A 17100-nucleotide genomic window follows, 5' to 3' on the forward strand; every position below is an offset into this window, starting at 1 on the left:
TCTAATTTCCACCGGGTTCTGAATATATCTTCCTTCTATTTCCAAATTTGTTACTATGTTCAACTTTTGTCTCTTCTTCAACTGCCAAGCCAGCAGTTTCCCACATTTGTTAGCCGATTCAAATGTTTTTTGTTTCATTAATTTAATCTTCCATTCTATTTCCTGATTTATCAGTTTGGAATATTGTGCCTGATGAAGTTTAATTTCTCTCAAGATCGGCTGTGACTTCGGGTTTACTCTTAGTTTCTTCTCTAACTCTTTAATTTTCCCCAAAATCTTATCCTTTTTCTCATTTTGTAGTCTTTTCTTTATGGCGTTCTGTTGTATCAAGAACCCTCTCATCACAGCTTTGCTTGCATCCCAGATTGTTCTTTTTTCCACAGCAGTGTTCAAATTTATCTCAAAGTAGTCCTTTATTGTTTTTTTGGCCTTCTTAATAATCTCCTGATCTCTAAACAAGTTGTCATTCATCTTCCATCTAAAGGAGCCGGTTGGTAATAATGTCATGTCCATTTTCAACGCGTTATGATCGGAGCAGGTCTTTGGGCAGATTTCCACTTTCTTCACCTTAGGAGCCAGACCTCTAGAAATCCATATTTGGTCAATTCTTGTCCAAGTCAGTTGGGCTTCAGAGAAAAATGTTCCTTCTTTCCCCAAGGGGTTCTTTGTCCTCCATATATCAATCCAGTCCATGTTGTCTGTCATTTCGAAAAAGGTCTTTGGTAGTCTGCCATCTTTAGTAACTTTTTGGCTTTGTGACCTATCCATGTTCGTTGAAACGATCCCATTCATATCTCCCATCATGATGATGTTATCATAGTCCAAATAATCCAGCATAATCTCATGCAACTTCTTGTAGAATTCTGATTTCCCTTCATTTGGAGCGTAGATTCCTAATATCAAAATTTTCTCTCCTTGGTGCTGTATTTCAATTGCCAAAATTCTTCCATGTTCATCTTTAAATAGAAATTTTGGTGAGAGGCTCTCCTTTACATATATCACCACTCCTCTCTTCTTAACTGAATCCGAAGATATAAATTCTTGGCCTAACCTTTTATTTACCAATATTTTTCTGTGGAGCCTAGTCACATGTGTTTCTTGTAGACAAGTAATGTCTAGTTGCTCCTTTTTTAATATGTGAAAGATTTTCTTCCTTTTTTCCGGGCTGTTACAGCCATTTATGTTCCAGCTTAAAAGTTGCAGAGACATCCTGGATGGATCTGTTTAGTTTCCTTGGGATGGTGTTTTGTTCTGTGAGTCTTCAGGGTTCTGAGGTACAGGTACCTGTGGTGGTTCAGGCCCTGAGGGTAGTTCAAGTCCTTTATGAAGGTCCTCTCCGTAGGCAGTCAAAAACTTATCCCTATCTTCCAAAGTTCTAATTTTAATCTTCTTCCCTCTAAAGGTAAAAGATAATCCTTGGGGAAAGTCCCACCTAAAGATGATTGAGTTGCTTCTCAGCAGTTTTACTAAGTCCAAATATTCAGATCTGAGGTCCAACAGCTGTTTAGGAATGTCCTTAAAAATCTCAATTCTTTTGTCCGAAATGTTCAGGGATCTTCCGTAGTGCAGGCCCAAAATCTTGTCCCTTTCCTCCTTTGATCTCAACGCAATCAAACAGTCTCTGGGCTTTTCTCTCTTTGTGAGTCTTCCAAGTCTGAAGGCTGACACAATTTTAAAGTCTTCCTCCTCTAGACCCCAGAACTTGGAGAATTCTTTGGTCAAAAACTCAGCTAGATTACCTTCTTCCACTTCTGGTATCGATCTTATCCTTAAGTTAGTCTCCCTGTTCCGAAGTTCCAACATAGAGAGGTAGGTCTGGTGTTCCCCAACCTGCTTGCTGAGCGGCCTTACTTCTTTTTCCAACTCTCCCACTCTTTGGCTGGTCTCTTCGGCCAGTTTCTGATTTTCACCTGCAGCCTCCTTCAGTTGTCCGATTGCTTGTGCATTCTGTGCAACTTGCCCAGATAATTTGTTTAAAGTTTCTGTATTAAGGTCAATTTTCGCAGTTTGTTGGTCAACTTTCCTGTCCAAAGACTCCAATTTCTCAAGAATTCTCTCTAATACAGAACCAGATCCTCCTGAGGCCATCTCTTCTAGTTGTAATTCCTCAGTTTCTCCCTCCCCTGCCTGTGACAGGGAGGTAGCTTTTTCCTCCGAGGGCAGAGTAGGCACAGATGATCTGCGTGTTTGTGAGGCTGCAGTTAAGGTTGTCAGAGTTGTTTGTCTAGTTCTTAATCCCTTTCTTTTTGCGCCACTCATTCCAAAGTTATCTAGCAGTCAAGGTCAAGCTGAGTTGTTCCCATGAGAAAGCTACGGCCCAGGTGGTAGCAGTCAAACAGAGGGCCGGGAAATAGAAAGTAAAACAATGTTTTTGTTATAAATCCTCAATCCTCTAGGGGGAGCATAAAATGTCCTAAGAAGAAGAGTCCATTCCAATCATACGAAATCTGAACCAATACTTAGGGATCTTCACAAAAGTAGTTTTAGCAGAGTTGGTTTTAGGTTTGCCACAATATTTCAAGTTGTGCTTACTGGAGTTCCATAATGCAAGAACGTAACCATTCTGAACTCCCTCAGACTGTCTCAAAGTTTAAATACAATGTATCCAAATTTGCAGTCTGACAGTTCTACTGCTCAGGCAGTTCTGACACCTGGGCTTCTTAAATAAAATTGTAATCCACAAAGAAGAGAATATATAAGTCCTGATAAAAGTCCAAAAATCAGTTGCTTACAGTCTTTAAGGGGATTGAAAGTAATTTCTGCGGGTGCTCAATCTGAGCTGTCAAAAGTTCTCTCTATGCCTCCACTCCTCCTGCTCTTTGCTTTAAAAGTCAATGGCTGCGGAAGACGGACTTCCTTTTCCTCGTCTCTCCGCTTTCAGCTTATTTTCAGTATTTTTAGTCCCAAAATTTAGTAAAGTCCTCAGTTACTCACGGGTTGTTGCGTTTTAGAATCTTGTGTTGCAGGAAGAAAGGTCGGCGCTCACCGGCAACGGCAGCGCGGCTTCGCTCCGCTGAATGCGCATAGACCCACAGCGCCGCTGCCCCCTCTGCGATCCGGAGCCCCTTACGGGGTTCCCTCAACGTTTCGGGGGTTGCTCCTGGCGCCCGCCGGGTCCCGAGACCGCAGGCTTCCGCTGCCTGCGGTTTTCCAGAATGGGTCTCCGCTTCGCCGTAGCGGACGACCCTTTTCCAGCGGAGCTTCCCTCTCCCGGTTAGGAAAGGGCAGCCATTGCCGTTCGCGCCGCCTCCGGAAGTCGATGCATTTTCTAATTCAAACTAATAGTTTATATGTTAAAAATATTTGTAAGATTGTTTGCATTTCTATTTAAAAGCTAAAGGTTGTATTTCAGCCAGCAGAAAAAGAGCCTTTGAAATTGGTAGTTAGGCAGTATTTTTAATTAATGCAGCAGATTTCTGCCCTCGGCGCTGGATCTCAGAGTCCGGGCTGAACGATGGGGGTGGAGACACTCCTTCAGGTATACAGGACCGAGGCCGTTTAGGGCTTTAAAGGTCAGCACCAACACTTTGAATTGTGCTCGGAAACGTACTGGGAGCCAATGTAGGTCTTTCAGGACTGGTGTTATATGATCTCTGTGGCCGCCCCCAGTCACCAGTCTAGCTGCCGCATTCTGGATTAATTGCAGTTTCCAGGTCACCTTCAAAGGTAGCCCCACGTAGAGCGCGTTGCAGTAGTCCAAGTGGGAGATACATACCAACATGTGATTTAATCATGAATTTTGATTTAAAATAATGAAACCCTAGTGTAGCTTTTCCAAAACCTATGGGCAGTGTGTTTCAGTGATCCAACTTGGGGGGACGGGACCTGAATCTGCGAAGTAGACTCTCAGCCTGTGTAGACTTGTGCTACGAAACCATAAATTGATCAAGACAATATCTGTGCTTATAGAGTAAAATAATAGTTCTGTGCTATCAAGGTGGGACTGGACTTCATAGCTGGCTAGTAGAAACTAATGCTTGCCTACCAAGGCCAGCCATAACTTAATACACCCCTGTCTTTTATATATAAGCCTACTGAGTTCTGTATGTAAAGAAATTCCCCAGGAGTTTGGATTTTAATCAGGAGGGTAGGTCTGGGATAAAATTTGAATCTCATGTCCTTAATTTTATTTGTCTCTTAATATTAGAGAATTAGCATTTCGTGTTTTCTTTAGCTGGCATTCCACACCATTACATTTAGGTCACATTAATTTAGATTTTTCTTCTTTAAATTAGAGGGTGGGGTGGAGTGCAGATTTATTCCCCTGGAACGTTGTTCTGTTGCTGAGAGAACTATCCAAAGATCTGTTCTTTTCTGGTTTCAGGTTGTTCAGTATATCAAGAACATTACAGATTTCAGAGTGCTATTTGAATCTACAGGCATTATATTAGGAAGCTTGATTGCCTTACTCCTTGTTGCAGTCAAATATGTAATCACAAATCAAGGGATCCCAGATTATTTCCTGCAATGGCGTTTATCTGTTCTGAGTTATATAGATTCTACCACTTGTCATATGCAAGACCTTAGAGGATTAAAACTATTTTTATTTTGTATGCCCTTATGTAATGGGTTGTGATGCTGCTATGTTTTCCTTGTTAATGGTGTTCCTTATTGATGATCATTAGTCCTTTATATTCTGACTTCCTGGTACCTCTATTGCTTACCTGTTATGCTCTATTGCTATTTAGCTCTTCTTTTTTTTAAGTGGAGGCACTTCCAATATGTAGCAGAATAAGGATCTTCTTGTTTTTTGTTTTGTGTAATTATTGTATGACTTATCGAAATAATGTAAAATTAACAAGTTTGTTTTTTTAAAGGAATGTAGCCTCACAATAACCCCAGAGTTAGGTTATGCCACAAGAGGATGTCTTCTAAAAACCACAGAGAGATTTGCATGGCTGAGCAAGACCAGCACTCTGTTCTTTACACCATTCTGACTCACATTGTTTAACGTCTGTAATTGGATCTTACAAGTTGATGATGTGTAACTAGCAATTAATGTGCTGCTTCTCTGCAGTGGATACTAGAGTTCCTTTAAAGCTTCGCTGGGGTCACTCAGGGACTTGTTCTTGATGTTAAGATATTCTCTCTCTACACATCTCTGGGTGACATCACAAGTCTCATAGGTTTCAGTATTGCTTATATGCTGATGACACCGATCTCAGCTGTTCTAACACAGAACTCCCCACCACCGTATCTATTGCTGGCTCTCTTTATATTTTATGTAAACTTTATATTTGGGTGCTTGATTGCTTTTCCCAACTCTTCTGTTTTGTCTCATGCTCATGCTGCAATTTTGAACACAGTTGGGCATAAGTTTGGAACGTAAGTCCCACTAAGGGTAAATATGCTTAGCTGGGTGCTGTTATATATTTGGTTCCTGCAGGTTTTGTCTACAGAGCTGCTCACATATTTTTAGTTATATTTGCTGTTTTTTTGTTGGTAATAAGTTCATGCCTGCCCCTTTCATATTCTGTATGCTTTGACACCTTTCTGTGTGTTCTTAGGTCCAGTAACAAGCTTATCCATTGGGATACATGGGTCGAGTCATCTTGACCACCATCGTTGTAGATCCAACAGTTATAATAATTGCTCAGAAGAGTTTCACTGATTTACAGTCTGGGCTACTAAAATGCCACACTTCTTCTAATAAGAGGCTAGGACAGGAAACATGAATGTGATGAGTGCCACTCATGTGCTCAATAATAATAATAATAATAATTAATAATTAATAATTTATTATTTGTACCTCACCCATCTGGCTGGGTTTCCCCAGCCACTCTGGGCGGCTTCCACAGAGACCAGAAATACACCAAAATGTCACACGTTAAAAACTTCCCTGAACAGGGTTGCCTTAAGATGTCTTCTGAATGCCAGGTTGTTGTTTATCGCTTTGACATTTGATGGGAGGGTGTTCCACAGGGCGGGCGCCACTACCGAGAAGGCGCTCTGCCTGGTTCCCTGTAGCTTTGCTTCTCGCAATGAGGGAACGGCCAGAAGGCCCTTGACGCTGGACCTCAGCGTCCAGGCAGAACAATGGGGGTAGAGACGCTCCTTCAGGTATACTGGACCGAGGCCGTTTAGGGCTTTAAAGGTCAACACCAACACTTTGAATTGTGCTTGGAAACATACTGGGAGCCATTGTAGGTCTTTCAAGACCGGTGTTATGTGGTCTCGGCGGCCTCCCCCAGTTACCAGTCTAGCTGCCGCATTCTGGATTAGTTGTAGTTTCTGAGTCACCTTCAAAGGTAGCCCCACGTAGAGCGCATTGCAGTAGTCCAAGTGGGAGATAACGAGAGCATGCACCACTCTGGCGAGACAGTGCGCAGGCAGGTAGGGTCTCAGCCTGCGTACCAGGTGGAGTTGGTAGACAGCTGCCCTGGATACAGAATTGACCTGCGCCTCCATGGACAGCTGGGAGTCCAAAATGACTCCCAGGCTGCGCACCTGGTCCTTCAGGGGCACAGTTACCCCTTAAAGATCTTCACTAGCTTCACGTTTGCTTCTAAGCACAAAATCAGAGTGTTTGCTTTGACCTGTAAAGCCCTAAACAGCCTAGGACCTGGGTATCTGATGGAATGCATGCTCCTATTTCCCCGTTTTTGTTTATTACTATAAAGAAACACATGGGAATATACACCAGTGTTGAACATACTAATGTGAACATGTTAGCAAAACACCTCTAGAATTTCTTCAGAATAAAGCAAAAACAAACTCTCTTGCCTTAATCATGCAATATTTGATGAAGCATGGCTACTTTTCTCTGAATTTTATCCTTCTTTCTCTTTGTTCTTTCGGTCCAAGATAATACGGTAATTCTGTCATCATTGCATATTCTGACATTTTGTTTAACCGCTCTTTCGCAGAAGGTGTTTATGTTATTTCACATACAAAACCGCTGTTGTCCTATAAAATACTATTTCTTCATGTCATTGATAGACATACCCATCTGTAGAAAGTAAAACATTATTTTTGATATCCATATTCTAATTGGTGTAATTCTTTTTGAAAACATGTATAGTTTTTTCATTGCTTGATCAGATGTCAATTTATTAAACTCCTCCAATTGTTGAGGACTCTGTTAAAGGTTCCACCTGCAGAGTTGAAGTACTTTGCTATAACATGGGCATAGTCTTCTCAGTTGGCACCCTGTTTATGGAATTTCCCCAAAAAACTGTCCATCAGGCTCATATTTGACCATCAATTTGGTGTCAAACAGTTCTGTTTACCTAAGCATTTAGTAGCACTTGATTGAACTCTTGTTTTAATCTGGTTCCCTCCCCACTGTGTTCTGCTTTTTTATTTGTTTAAATGTCTTGACTTTTGAGATTTGACAAGTTGGTTCAAGTTATTGTTTGTAAACTGTCATAGGGACTGCATGGTCAAAAGGTGGCATAGAAATTATGAGCAATGTTTTATCACTTCACCCCAAAGTCTCTTAATTAAGTGCTTTGAAGCAGTCACACGATTGCTTTGTCACAAGCTCAGCTTAACCTACAGATTTGTCACACCAACTTTTGTCCTGTGACTTGCAGGACGAATAAGCAGAAGGCATGCTTTTCTCAAATTTAAGTCCTGGTGCCCTTTAGGTCACTCAGAGGAGCATTTTAGGCTATCGCAAACAGAGGTAGGTTAAGATGAGATTGCAAACTTCCCCAAGATCTGCCAGTGAGACTCATGGTGGAAGAGGGATCACATCCTGAGCATTTCAGTCAAACCTAGTACTCTGGCTTCCCTCCCAATCTAGTTTTTCAGGTCTAACAGATGCTTGCTTTATGAAATAATTTGTGTATTATAAAACAATGGAGTAATTTAGTTATGGTTTTATGTACGATCAACATAGTAACTTAGTTATAAATATCTTCAATCTGAATTCAGCAATCAGCATCATTTCTTTCATGGTTGACATGTTTTAAACAGTAATTATGAAGCTCTAAAAAATTGTTCTAGAAATCTGTTCACTACCCACACAAATGTGTAAGTCAGCCTTTGGGAGGCTTGCGTCTTCAACCTGTGATGAAGTGGAATCTGTTTAAATACTTGAGCTACCTTCTTTGGCGTGCAAGTTCACATGATAGGCTGCCTCCCACATTGCTTCCTTGCTTTAATTCAAAGAGGTGAATGATTTAATTCTTCTTCTTTTTTTAGGAAACAAATTTTCCCATAATTTAATCATAGCAAATTAATCTTCACTAAATGTGAAGATTGTTTATTCTTCCTAAATTGAAATTTGCATGTGCTGTTTTCCTTTGCAGAAACTTTCTCCCGGGAAGGTGGTGTCAGGCTAGGTAGCTGCTGGGTTGCTATAAAGATGGTAATTTTTCGGATGCTTGAAAGCTCTTCAGCGTTGGTTTTAGAACATTTGTTCAGATACTTTTTTTTATCCTTCTAGGGTCTTTGGCCAAGTAGGTTGTGTGGGTTTTTGCATGTCTTGCAGGAAGAGATTGCTTTCATTTCACACATTAATGTGACTCGGTTATACTGTCTTCTGTTATCTGAAAAAGCTAAAGTCTGTCTAGAACATCAGAGTACAGTCTCATAAGGCCTCCATTCAGTAAGCAGAAATTGATGGTATTATTTGCACAGTTACATATTTGTGTGCTCTTAGGATTGTGCAGGAGCTGTAACTGGAAGGAGTCTGGTGCATGTTCAAAGTGGCTTTAGAATGGGCAGTGAAATATGGTTTCTTTAGATTGCAACGGAGGGAGAATTATTCCCATCACTTGTGCATGTGCATAATCTGTCCAGGAGACATAACCTTTAGTATGCAATTCTAACCATACTTATATTGGTGTAAACCCCATGGGACAGAGTGGAATTTGCTCCTGAGTAAATATGTGTCGGGTTATGCCATTAACTGTTTTTATTTCACCTGGAGGTGGTTTCTTCACGTACGTTTTCTCAAAAGACAGCGTGGAAATTTGCATTTTTAATATGACCCACCTCTTTTCTGAGAAATGTAGAGTTCTCTTTTTTGGTTTTACAAAAGGGAACATGATCTGGGCCTGACATAGTTTGTTTAGCTAAATGCTTCCATGTGTTATTTACTGTTCACTTTCTCATGACCTTCCTTTGTGTTTCCCTTCTTCTTAAGCTCCTCTAAGGAAGGCAAAATTTGTTGAGAGCCCTCGAATTCCAGAATCTGAGCTTGGCTCACCAACTCTCACTTCTGCACCAAAACTGGACCTTGATGCCTACTGCCCTGGTAAGCATGCATGCAAAGGCCTCACTGCATTCGAAGAGAGACACCATTTAGACCTTGATAAATAGCTTGCAGGTTTTGTGTGCTTATCAAATCTGGCAGTTTTAAATTTTGGCAGCAGTTGCTTACAGTTCTTAGGTGTTAAATTAAGGCTTTCCAGAACTGAAATTGCTTTACAGCCAGCATTATATCTCTGCTGGCTCATGTCATGGAGAATGTTTGGAAAAGTTACATCATTCATTTTTAAAAATTGTTTTTTAAGATACATTGTGTTGCTCATTCCCTGTGTGGCCTTGGGTGTTAGAGGTTGCTACAGCGGCTGCTTAGGTGCTTCTGGGTCAGGCTGCTACAGATGTGAAAGCAAAGACAAAACAGTTTTATTTGCCTATTTCCCAGCCAGAGGTGGGGGACATGTTGTGCTCCTTATGGGGTAGCTTGTCCGCCTTTGGTCCCCACTTTGCACTTCGCTCTCACCTGTGGCTCCTAGAAGCTCTCAGCATGTGACAGCAAACACACCACAGGAAACGGTTTCAACTGGCTAGCTAAACCAGGTGGGGATAGTCAATGGATCTCAATCCCTTGGTGGGTTAGGGATTTCCCCTGCATGTGAAGACAGGCTCTGGTGGATTGAACAGACAAGACCATTAGTGGGTCCAATGGACAAGAAGATAGTTTCTGCATGTTCTGTAGAGAGAAGTGAGTGGCAGATGGAGCTCGTCAACCTGGGAAGATAGCCGATCTAGGAGAAGGAAAACTCTGGTCATAAACCTCCACTGCCTTGTGGAATATCGTTGGGAGAAGAAAAGGCTAAGGAGTAAACCCCACACAAACCCAGAGTCGAGTTTCTAAGATGATTGGATGACTCCCTGTACGTCTCCTTCCGGCAATTCCTGCAGCCAAGCTGGAGCCAAAAGGATTGCTCTGCTTTCCTTTGGACCACATCAGCGAGGCCAGGAGGGGGTCTTGTTGTCTGGGCAGCCCAGGGGCCCATACACACTACTCCAAACATTTTAATCATCTGTGAAAACACTGGATGAATTGACAAGCTGAAACAGAATCCAAACAAGATGAATGTGCTTGTACTCAAACATACTGGTGGTCTAGGTGAAATGTTCATCCTGTCTTGGATGGAGTGGCGTTTCTGATGAAGCAGGTGTCTATCTTGCAATGTTCTTCACTGTGTCATTTTTCCTGGATACTCAGGTGAGGGTGGCCATTAGGGTGCCTTTTATCTACTCCAGTAGATATACTGGCTGTGCATGATCTTTCCTGGAGAAGTTGAATTTGGCTTCAGTCATTGGTCCTTCAGTTGTCTCAAGGATGGACTAGTGACGTTGGCCTGGAAACTTCATTAGTCCAAAGTGTGATAGCCAGACCTTTGTCTGGCACCTACAGGCAGGAAATTATTACTGTCTATCATATGTCAGTTTGTTAGCATCTTATCCTCTTCTGGGCTCGATTCAAAATGCACGTTGAAGCGTTGGCTGTAAAACGGTTTAGGACTAATTTGCCTTATGGATCAATTCCTCCTATATGGACTTGCTTGGGAATTAAAGTCAACTTCAGAGGCCTTGCTCTTGGTGCTGTCTTAAAATAGCCACAAGTGCCTGTGAAAGGCTGCGCTTTTTATGTGGTGGTGTCATAGCTCTACCGTGCCCCCCCGCCCCGTCAAAATCCATGAGATTCTTTCTCTGTGCCTTTTCCACCAGAAATTGAAGACACTTTTGTTTCAGTTGGCTTTTAAGATATAACTGCATTGTTTTAACAATTTTATCTTTATTTTATGATACCGTACTATCTTGATACCTATACAGTAGCACAATAGCAGCATAGAATATTACATTCTATTATAATACAAGAGTGCTCCAAAAGTGTGCCCTCCCCCTCACACAGAAAATCTCCCAATGTTTATGTGAGCAGACTGAGGAGTGATTTTGGGCGATGGCCAGTTGCTAGGGCACCCTCTGCACGGGCTTTAGAAAGATACCTGGACCTGACCAATCCCCCGTCCCGCTCTCTGCCATGCTTGATGCTCATGGGGCACTGAGGCTGCCACTCAGCTAGGTTGCTGAGCTATTGGTCCTTTGTTCCAGCCTATCAGCAGGCAGTGCCGAGGAGCTCTGCCCTACGCCACTGCCCCCTTGCCAGCTGGTACTGCTGGCAGCACTGGCAACAACATGGAATAGGAGGGAAAGCGGGTTATCAGCTGCAGACCAATCAACAGAGTGGGGTTACAGCTCTCCAATCACCTGGACAAAAATAATTGAAGTTTTTATAAGGTTATGAAAAATAAATATTAGGCATCACATTTGGTTGTGTGGGGGCCCCAAAGGAGAGATTAAAGCAAAATATTTTACAATTTGACTGAATAAATGATAAAGAAGTGAATAAATAAATGTATAGATTGAATATATAATCTCCTAGGAGATACAAGTAAGAATACCTACACTGGCTATTTTAATACATTAATAAATGTTTTACAGTGTTTCCCAGATATGTGTCGATTTGTATTTTCCTGCATCATATTATACCAGTAAGACGCTCTCCAATTCTATAAGCATATTGACCATATATACTATGTGCCATATGCCAATTAACCAGTCATCCAGTGTCAGAGTCCTTAAATTAGAACAAATAGTTGTTTATTCTGCTGTCAATAAATGTTGGACCGGTTCCCTGTCATCTGCTAATTCCAAATCTTTAATGCACCCAAATAATATAACTAATGGATCTGTTGGTAAATCTGTTATTTCAATTTCTTATTTACTATCCAAAGATTTGCTGAATATCAGCATTATGTACTTTATACCCTCAGCATGAACTACTTGCTGTTCTGTAAATACAATTAAGATGTAGTACGGTTAAACACCATTGAAATAGAAATTTATAAAAGCTTCCTTTAAAAGTGATACTGCCTCTACATTTTGAACAAAGCAGATACTTTCTGTCTCAAACATTTGTAGAACTAGATATGACAACTGGAAGCAGGGGGTGACTGTAGGTAAGAGTAATCTCATTCTCCCCTCTACATCTAAGCAGGGTTTTGACTACTAGCCAATTGAATTGCAAAGATATTTCTTTCCCAGCAACAGGTTACGCCCTTTCAGAGATTTCTGGGCGATAATCCCTTTGGACAAGGGAGTGTTGCCTGGAATTTAAAAGGTTATGTTATAGAGCTTATTCGTGCTCTTTTAGACGTACCTTCTGTGGTTTCAAAAGTTCAACTTCAGTTACAACTTCAACAGGAAATAATGGGGTGCAGTGAAGGTTTTGCTACCCATTTTGTAGGGGAGGATAAAAAAGGAGAAAGACAAACACCTGTATTGGATACATGGGTTATTAAAAAGGTTCCTTTTTAATAACCCATGACTCTAGGGTTGTACGCTCATCTCACTCTAGAGGCCGGGAGCCAGCGCTGTCCGCAGACACTTCCAGGTCACGTGGCCAGCGTGACGACGCTGCTCTGGCGAACCGGCACCAGAGCAGCACACGGAAACGCCGTTTACCTTCCCGCTGTAAAGCGGTCCCTATTTATCTACTTGCCCTTAAGGGTGCTTTCGAACTGCTAGGTGGGCAGGAGCTGGGACCGAACGACGAGAGCTCACCCCGCCGTGGGGATTCGAACTGCCGACCATGCGATCGGCAAGTCCTAGGCGCTGAGGTTTTACCCACAGCGCCACCCGCGTCCCCATGGGTTATTACAAGGGTCAAAACTACAAAACCTGGAACTGCTTTCATAAAGGGAAGTCCTGCTACTATTAGACAGGAATAATGTTTACAATAATGGATTTATAAGATGTTTGTTCTCATGTCTTTTCAATAAACAGTCCAGAAGTTTCCCTTTCAAAGCATTAATTCTATCATGCAACAGCAAGCTATGACTGTGCTTTGGAACACATAAAAAAAAGCCTGACTAGCTTTTCAGATACCTTTTAATTGAATAACTTTCTAAAGAAATGCCTGAAGTAACTGATATTATAATTTGAAGTCTTGTTTATTCTGTTATATTTTATTCCAAGAAGACCCATTTATCCTAAATAGAACCCAATAAGGCAGACATGTATGTACAAAGTGCAGTGGTACCTTGGTTGTCGAACTTAATCTGTTCCGGGAGTCCATTTGACTCCCAGAACCATTCAGAAACCAAGGCGTGGCTTCTGATTGGCTGCAGGAGCTTCCTGCACCAAATCGGAAGCCATGTTGGATGTTCAGCTTCCGAAAAACGTTCGCATACCGGAATACTCACTTCCAGGTTTGCAGCATTCAGGAGCCGATTTGTTCGGAAGCCAATGCGTTCAACAACCAAGGTACCACTGTATTTTTTATGTGATAACTTTTAAAGGCCTGCTGGAAATGTTTCTATTCCACCAGGCCTATGCAGGCAATGAAGAAAACATCTTTCAACAATAGTTATTCAATATCTAATTTTAATAAATTTTATGGTTTTTATTGTATAGCTTTATGTATTATTGTAAACCGCTTTGATTTTTTTTAATGAAGTAGCAGTATGTAAATATTTTATAAATAAACAAAAAGAAGCGCAAAATTTGGCAAAAGAAATGCAAACAGAGAATAAGAGATGCTAGAAAAGAGCTCAAAATATAAAGACCAACTACAAAACAATTAAATACATTAATAGCAGGAAACCGGCTAGAAAGGCATTTGGACCGTTGAAAAATAAGGAATCAAAGGTGTGCTAAAGGCAGATAAGGATTTTGCAGAGAAGCTGAATGAATTACCATATTTTTCGCCCTATAGGGCGCACTGGCCCATAGGGCGCACCTCGTTTTTTTGGGGGGGGGGAATAAAAAAAATTATTCCTCCCCCCAGCCGCGGGGCTGGTGCTGGTGCGGGGGAAGCCCGAGCTTCCCCCAACCCCAGCCCCCAGAACAGGCTGCTGCCCGCAAGCCTTGGGAGCCCGGGGGACACTCCTGCCGAGCTCCCAAGGCTTGCGGATAGCTTCCTGAAGCCTGGAGAGCGAGAGGGGTCGGTGCGCACCGACGCCTCTCGCTCTCCAGGCTTCAGCAAAAGCCTACATTCGCCCCATAGGACTCACACACTTTTCCCCTTCATTTTTGGAGGGGAAAAAGTGCATCCTATAGGGCGAAAAATACGGTATTTGAATCTAGCTTTTCAGTGAAGCTATAGGGTAGATCCCTGTGCCTGAACTAACTTTCACAGGAAGGAACAGAAGCAAGTAGCGGTGACAATAGATGACATTTTAGGCCTTGCTGACAAAATAAAAACTGATATATTACAAGGTCCAGATGGCATCCACCTGAGAGTTCTGAAAGAACTCCCGTGAATATTATTCTGTGCGACCTACTGTAGCTTCTTATTTTATCTACCGATGGATTTCCTCCAGAGCTCAGAAAGGAACTGGGAAGGAGATGTGGTATTCCTACACTCCTACATTCCTACAGGAAAGTGGTCAAAGCCAGTAGCGAAGTGTCTCATGTATAGAAGAGTTCTAGAAGACACTTTGCAGCCAACCTGGGTATGCACGACTCCTAGGGCTGAACTGTATGGAAACCCACTTGATAAGCATCAGTTACAGGTAACAGCAGTCCCGGTTTTTTCCTTTCTCTTCTTTCTGTCTTTACCCTTATTTTGGAAAGACACTATGGGCACTACTATTTGGGGTCAAATAGCTCCCTTAGCTCTTTTCCCACAGACACAAAGATTTTGTACTTTGGGGCAGGACATTGCTTTCTTTAAAATAAAACAACACCAACACCCCACCCGTCTGGCTGGGTTTCCCCAGCCACTCTAGGCAGCTTAGGTAAAGGTAAAGGGACCCCTGACCATTAGGTCCAGTCGTGACCGACTCTGGGTTTGCGGCACTCGCTTTATTGGCTGAGGGAGCTGGCGTACAGCTTCCGGGTCATGTGGCCAGCATGACTAAGCCGCTTCTGGCGAACCAGAGCAGCGCACGGAAACGCCGTTTACCTTCCCGCCGGAGCGGTACCTATTTATCTACTTGCACTTTGACGTGCTTTCAAACTGCTAGGTTGGCAGGAGCAGGGACTGAGCAACGGGAGCTCACCCCGTTGCGGGGATTCAAACCTCAAACCGCTGACCTTCTCATCGGCAAGTCCTAGGCTCTGTGGTTTAACCCACATCGCCACCCGTGTCCCTTTACAACATATCTAAAAATATAATAAAAACATCAATCCTTAAAAACTTCCCTAAGCACAGCACATACTTGTCGTTATTTGGAACTTGCATCAAAATAATGGCCTGTATTCTCACCTTATAGCATGAATATGCCTATTCAAGCTTCCAGCCAACCACCCAAGCATTCTTCAGGATTTCATAACATGTAAAGAGTGGAGGACAGAGGTGCCTGGCGTTCTCTGGTCCATGGGGTCACGAAGAGTCGGACACGACTAAACGACTAAACAACAACAACAACAAAGAGCTAAAAGGGGACATTCACCTCCATTTCCCCCTTTAGTCTCTCCCCTCCCCTTTTATGCAGTCCATGATCTTTCAGTGGCTACTGAGCATGATCATTCACTGAGCATGATCATTCACTGTTGATCTCCTTCCCTCCCCCTTAAGCTTTAGAGGAAAAACACAACTGCCAAACTTGGGGCTCCCCCCAGGTATACCAACAATTCTTTCTTATTTCTCTGTGGCCTCATTTTGGTTCCATTTCTGTCAGCACTCACTTCCTGAATTTACTATTACAGTGGTACCTCGGGTTAAGTACTTAATTCGTTCCGGAGGTCCGTACTTAACCTGAAACTGTTCTTAACCTGAAGCACCACTTTAGGTAATGGGGCCTCCTGCTGCTGCTGCGCCGCTGGAGCACGATTTCTGTTCTCATCCTGAAGCAAATTTCTTAACCTGAAGCACTATTTCTTGGTTGGCAGAGGCTGTAACCTGAAGCGTATGTAACCTGAAGCGTATGTAACCCAAGGTACCACTGTATAAGGAGTGATCAGGGCTTTTTTTCAGCCAGAATGCACCGGAACTGAGTTCTGGCCCCTCTTAGTGTTTTCCAGGAGCTCTTTAGGTTGGGGCTGTGTGCCGGTGGGCGGCACAGCACCTGGGACTGTGCGGTGTGCCAATCAGGTTGCTGTGACGATCGTGTTGGTGCGGCAATTGTGGCTACACAAGGTGGAGGTCGGCAGCAGCATCGCCAAAAGTGGGTAGGGGGCGAAGAAGAGAAGGTGCCCCCCCCTAAGAAAAGCTCAGCAACTTTGGGCGGGTGCTCAGCAAGTTCCACCACCTCTTTTTCTAGAAAAATAAAAAGCCCTGGGAGTGATAATGTTATTATTAATTGCTCTATCTAAATTCTGTGAGCTCCTATGACTGCACTCACGCCATAGGCTAGCAGCCTAAACCACCATCACCCTCCCCACCCTAACCCACTGCGAGCTATTTTCAGCCATCTTTCTCTGTGACTGTGGGGAAACGGTGGAGAGGAAACCAGAGGCTGTCCACCTGATATAGGAGCACTTTCAGTGTTCCTGCTCTTCTTCCTCTTTGTAAGAGTCCTCCTTGCTCCTGCTTTAGATGGAAGAAATTTAACAGGTGGCAGCTGACTCTGCTCTTATTTACCATCCTCAAAAGGGAAGGTTCCAGTGTTCTCATAGTGTTTAAGTGTTTCACAGTTGCTGCCCTGCGTTGCTGCAGCCTGTAGTTTGTGCATCTGCAAAGAGATCCCTTTGACTTACAGATCCAGGTACGTAACATGTAGCTTGGTGGTGGGGTCTGCTTTGAGGTTCTGCTTTTGATTCCCTTCTGTTTTGCTCGAAACCCTAGCACAGCAGAATGCAAACGGCCGTGGATTTGCATGTCAAAACGTACGTTTTCCTAACTTGCTAGTTTTGATTCTCTGCAGATTTTGATGAAATGTTTGCATCTCAGTGTAGTCTGCAGAAAATGGC

The 17100-nt window shown here is 42.8% G+C and overlaps 1 protein-coding gene across 3 annotated transcripts in view; it reads left to right on the plus strand.

Annotated features, from left to right (window-relative positions):
- Positions 1-17100, plus strand: part of TANC2 (tetratricopeptide repeat, ankyrin repeat and coiled-coil containing 2) — a 199768-nt gene that overhangs the window by 100803 nt on the left and 81865 nt on the right. For all 3 annotated transcript variants that reach the window (XM_083708920.1, XM_083708922.1, XM_083708921.1), the window contains one exon: positions 9095-9205. In XM_083708920.1, coding sequence (XP_083565046.1) covers positions 9095-9205 — 111 coding nt within the window. The remainder of the gene's footprint in view (positions 1-9094; positions 9206-17100) is intronic.

Source organism: Podarcis gaigeae, assembly GCF_964106915.1.
Source record: "Podarcis gaigeae genome assembly, chromosome: 13".
Lineage (NCBI taxonomy): Eukaryota > Metazoa > Chordata > Lepidosauria > Squamata > Lacertidae > Podarcis > Podarcis gaigeae.